We start from the raw sequence: 5965 nt of genomic DNA on the forward strand, positions 1-5965 counted from the left end.
CAAATTCATACAAACTACAACAAGTAAATAACTTATCTCTAGTTTCTCCCCAAGAACACTCCTCGAAGTTCCTCTGAATCTCTACCTTTCTTTACAACACACAAAATTCCTCTTCAAAGTAGCAAGGAGGAAGAAATCTATCGCTTTCCCTCCACTCTTATAATTTCTGGAAGAATTCCTCACAATATTGGAACCTTTCTAATCTCTAGGAACTCTCTCTAGCACTTCCTTTACTCCCTCGATTCTTTCCCTCCTTCTCCAGGCTCTCCAATTTTCGGCCAAAATAGTCTTTTAAAGTTGTGGATGAGCTTTCCCAAGAGTTGTCTAAGCATCCCTTCAAAATTTGGCCTTATGCAAAGCTTGAGTAGGCATAATCGTCGAGCTCGTCGTCGGCGGGCCCTGGAGGGCGCCGTCGGCGGACTTCTGAGAATTTTGTCCTGTAGCATCGGGAAAAACTCGCCATTGGCTGGGTCGAGGGTGCCGTCGGCGGCCTAGTTCAAAACTCAACATTTTGGTTCTTTTCGCTTCAAATTCGCTCATTTTTGCATCTTTTTTCTCCAATGACCTAATTCATCATTCCTGCAACAAAACATCAAAAATACCTTTCTTTAAAGTGCAATATCATTAAAAACAGTGTAAAATAGATATGAAAATCTCAACATATTTTCCTCTGGTCAACCTTCAACCATCTTCAAATTGAATAACTTCTTCATCAGCTACACCTTGTTATTCACCGATGGCTTTTCATATGTACCTGACAAGGCTGTCATAAGATCTGCAGTCGTCCTCTCCTTGACGATGTTATGTGCAACGGACCTCGATAGGGTCAATCGAATAACCCCCACAACTTGTCGATCCAACAGATTCCATTCAGCTTTATCCATTCTTTCAGGGTTTTCTCCCAATAAAGGAAGATGAAGTTTTTTCCCATAGAGGTAATCCTCTATCTGCATCCTCCAGTAACCAAAATCTGTGCCATCAAATTTCTCGATCTCTGAAACCTTCACTTCAGCTGCAGCCATTAGCTCTGATACCAGTTGTTGTGTGCATTTTGAAATAGAACAATCGAAGACGAAGTGAAAAATAGAACGAAAAAAAATCACACCAAAAAAAAGAACACACAGAAGAACACACAGATTTACGTGGTTCGGCAAATTGTCTACGTCTACAGAGTTGCAGAGGATTTTACTACTTGAGGATCTTACTAATTGAGGAATTTACACTAGTTTGATCACGTCAACAATTAAAGGATTTCCCACTTGCTCTCTTTCTCTACATCGAGATTCACCCAAGAGCAGGAACACCGAAGAAGAAGAAATACGTACAAGAGAAAAAATCTAGTTCTCTTCTGCCGCAAGCCAACAAGAAATCAAGAAGAGCAACCTACTTTTTCCACTATCTTCTTCTTCATTCTGCCAAACACGCAAAAAACAACACCTTGCAAAAACACGTGTCGTAGAGGGATATCAAGGGAGTGACGATTCCTCCCTCACGATCGAACCAGCACCTCCAACAAAATCATGCGATTAAGGTAAGCGACTTTTTGTTTCGTGAGCGAGAGACAGAGACAGAAAGCGCGGCTTTCTTGTTTCGCAAACTGAAGAAGGCAAGACTTCTCCGTTTCTTGAACTGAAGGAACACAAGCAGGTGAAGCTCGCAGGAATGTGGGAGCGGTTATTTAGTGAATTTTTTTTCGTCTTTACCGTGCTCCACCTCAACAAGGAATCTAAAGATTTAGTTATTTTAGAATTTCATACCACGAAAAACATGCAATCAGGTTTACCAATGGAGAGTAGTTAGGCCTAGAGGTGTAAAGCTCGTGTTCGGCTCGTTTATATTTCAAGCTCAAAAAGTATGCTCGTCTTCGACTAATTTGCTTAAGGAGTCAAACACGAACTGTTCACGAACAAAAAATCATTTTGACAACCCTACTCATGTAGCCAGCCATAAGATGTTATTGATTGAGGCAAGATTTAAAAATTATTGTTTATATTAAAACATCATTTGAATATAATTTAATAATTTTTATTCTATTTATATATATAATTGATGAATAAAATTTCAGGCCAAAACGAGCTGAACACGAATGAGCAAATCTTTGTTCATGTTCGGCTCGTTAATTAAGAGAAAGAGCCGAACACGAGCTGTTCGCAAACAACGAGCGGTTTTGACAGCCTTAATTAGGCCATCATAATGGAAAACTGATTACGGAGAGTATTTTTTGTTTGTCGGTCATCTTGTTAATTTTAATTTGGACTATTTGGTTAGTGTTTGTTTCTATCTTTGAGGACTACTCAGCTTCTTCTTTCTTGTATTATATTTGGTTTAGAACTGTTTTTGAAGATTAAATCTTGACTAAGCTTGAGCTCGATCAAAAATTTTAAGAAAATAAATTTAAACAATCTTTCAATGCTTGAGTTATAATTATATATGCAGAAATATTAATGTCAAATTATTCATAAAAATTGGAGTTTATGTGTTAGATGCGTAAGCACAGTGGTCATGAATAACTGCTTTTAAATTTGTATTAGATTCATAAATTTTTTTATATTTCAATGCTAATATGTCATGAATATTTTCTTATTCAGATTAAACATTGACTAAAGCTTAAGTTTTATCGGAATTTTTAAATAAATAAATAAATTTATACATTATTTCAATGTCTGTGTTAGATCCCATGTTGTCTTTTGTGAACACACATTGAGAGTTAGAATTGAGTGAATAAGAGAAAATATAGTAGAACGGGTCACAAATTTGTTGTAGAGAGAATGTGGAGGGAAGAGAGAGTCCGTCAATTTTATTCGTATTTTTGTCTCTTGTTTATAGGAGCTTATTTTGTATAAATAGAGGAATGAGGGAAAAGTTATGGAAACCGTTCATGCTCTAATAAATTATACTAATTTTATATCATTTTTGTATTGGAATTTAAATTTTTAACATGTTGGTAATTAACTAGGCTGACTTGTTCGAGTTTGGGCGATTGAGGAGACCGATTGGATGGAGACTATGCCTTCCGAAAGGCGTGTCAATCGGTTGAGGCGCTCGGTCGTAGGAGATCTTGCTCTCTACTGGTCAGTTAGTCAACTGCAGTCGGGTGCTCCTGTACACACTTTGAGCAGTCGGGGCTGCAGGCTGTACCCTTTGTCATAGTGTGTCAGCGGATTCTAATCGTGCCATCAGTTGTTGATTGGTCAGATTCTTCAATCATTCAACTATTATTTGGACAGTCTAGTATCTATGAGATTCGTGCTGGTATTTCTGGTGTATACAATGAGTTATAATTAGATCACATTATGAAATATTAATTTCAAATTAAACAATATTTCCTATTGAAAGTCTTACATGAATCTAAACATAAAAGCACAATCTTATTGGATCTCTTTAGCTTGGGTCGAGGCAAGGCATCACCAAAGGTACATATTTAATTTCAAAATTTGTCAAGTAACACCATTTATCTATAATTATTCTTCATTTATTTTATTTTATTTGAGAATCTTAATGGCATTTCCTTTCACTCCATATAGAACATTTGAAAAAGTTTCAGTTTCATTAGTTGAAAATGAATCAAAATCTTGTTAGACAATGTTTTTTCTTTTAAATTAAAACAATAAATTTCATTAATAAAAATAAAAAAAGTACATAAAATTAGAGCTTCTTGACAAGAAGTGTTTTTTACATACTTTGAACAAGAGGACTAAAATAAATATAATACAAAAACAGAGAGCTTAAAGCCCTAGAAGTTATAAACAAACAATAACCAAATAGCGCAAAATAGAAAATAGCAAATTTACCAACCAACCAAAAATGCTATCTCTGATCAAAGTCTGTATATAATGGAAATTTTTCTTATTTTTGTTAGTCATATAGAAAGACTAGTGACCTAGCTATTAACAAATTTCGAGAGAGATCTTAGCCTAAATTAAAAATGATTGCAAGAAAACGCTAAGAGTTTTGTTTCTCCTAATCACTAATTCTATTATTACAACACCGTCTTGATCTCGATTAATTAATCATACTCAGGCTCAAATTGAAATTGGCTCGAGCTATTAATATGTTTCGAGAGAGATCTATTCTAAATTACAAATGATACAAAAAAACGCTAAGAGTCAGTCAATGGGTTGGGATGGAATAGCCTCAAGGGCCTAATTCGTGTCACCTCATTCTCCACTTATGAGGGGAGTGTAATTATTAACTAAAATAAGCAATAACTGGCGCAACAAAAATCAAAGTTGAATATCAACTAAAGAAGTTGACAGCAATAATGATAAAAGGATAAATATGGATAGATAATTATGTAATTGCACCATGTCTTGAAGCAAATTATGGATCCCATTTGTTTAATGCCTGCAAGTCCTTATGTGGAGCTTTGTAACTTCTCCTAAATGTGCACAACGCATTCAACTCTCCTACATATAAATTTTTGGAACTATTCTTCCATCTCGCTCTATATAATGAGGCAGCCTTTAAACTGTATTTTTATCGTAGAAATTCAGAAAAGAAATGTCAAAAGATAGTTCCATCTCTATTGTCGCTACTGGATTGCTTCTTATCAGCTTTATCACTATTGCAGGTTCGATTTTTTCTTTTATTTCAGCTTTCTTTTTTCTATGACATATCATATTACTAAATTAAAACATTAATATCATATCACTAATTTATATGGGTGCGTTTGTTTTATAAAATAAATGATCAAATCCCTACAGATTAGAGTTTTCTTCTTTGCTAATTAAGGCCCTAAGACTACGCATTTCTCTTAATTTTTCAATCATATAAACGCATGTGTTGGACAAAAACGGATTATATTTTAAAAACGCATTTCTCTTAATTAAGGCCCAAAGACTACGCATTTCAATCATATAAACGCATTTCAATCATATAAACGCATTTCAATCATATAAACGCATTTCATAAACGCATTTCCATTTCTCATTAGTAAAATTGCACTTCCATGATCAACAGATGCTATAATAAGTTTATTATTATTTTATCTTATTTTCAAACTAATCATATTTCAGAAGTGGAATCGATTGGCGTGTCTTATGGTAGGGACGGAAATAATCTCCCTCCGGCAAATGAAGTCATCGGGCTGTACACAACTTACGGAATAGATGGCATTCGACTATATGATACTAACCATGACATCCTTCAAGCCCTCAGAGGCACTAACATTGCGGTCATCATCGACGTTCCTGAACCCGATGTCACCGTTATCGCAAATAGCGACCTTGCCGCCGCTGGATGGGTTCGAGACAACATTCTACCTTTCTCCCATGACGTGAACTTCCGTTACATTGCTGTTGGCAACGAGCTTATTCTTGGCTCTCATACAAACGACATCTTACCTGCAATGAATAAACTGCAAGACGCATTGCAACAAGTTGGCCTTGATGGCACGATAAAGGTCTCAACTTCAGTCTCTATGGGCGTGTTTGGCAAGTCATGGCTCCCCTCCGAAAGCTTCTTCTCCCCCGCCATCTTCTCGACACTCCAATCCATTGTTGGCTTCCTTGCCAAGCATGGTTCCCCCCTCCTGTTCAACGTTTATCCTTACTCCAGCCTCATTGAAAGCAACGGAAATATCACCCTTGACTTCGCACTCTTCACTGCAGGCGGCATAGTGTTTAGTGACAATGGGTTGGATTATCAGAATTTATTTGATGCGATGGTTGACGCACTTTTCTCGTCGCTCGAGAAGGTGGAAGGCGGCAGTACTGTCAATGTAGTGGTGTCGGAGACTGGCTGGCCGTCGGATAGCGGGGGCGTGGCCACGCGGCAGAATGCACAGACTTTCATCTCTAATCTAATAGATCATGTTAAGAAAGGGACGCCCAAGAAGCCGGGTAAAATTGAAACCTACATATTTGATTTATTTGATGAGAACCTAAAACAACCACAGGGGATAGAAAATCATTATGGTCTCTTCACTCCAACCAAGGAGCCCAAATATTCTCTTAAGTTTAATTAA

At 36.6% G+C, this 5965-nt stretch overlaps 1 protein-coding gene across 1 annotated transcript; it reads left to right on the forward strand.

Moving 5' to 3' along the window:
• Positions 1-4500: 4500 nt before the first annotated feature.
• On the forward strand, positions 4501-5965 carry LOC110019255 (glucan endo-1,3-beta-glucosidase-like). Its single transcript, XM_020716863.1, has 2 exons — positions 4501-4570; positions 5016-5965. Exons 1-2 carry the CDS (start codon positions 4501-4503, stop codon positions 5963-5965), a joined length of 1020 nt encoding a protein of 339 aa, XP_020572522.1.

This window comes from Phalaenopsis equestris, unplaced genomic scaffold (assembly GCF_001263595.1).
Source record: "Phalaenopsis equestris unplaced genomic scaffold, ASM126359v1 Scaffold000002, whole genome shotgun sequence".
NCBI lineage: Eukaryota > Viridiplantae > Streptophyta > Magnoliopsida > Asparagales > Orchidaceae > Phalaenopsis > Phalaenopsis equestris.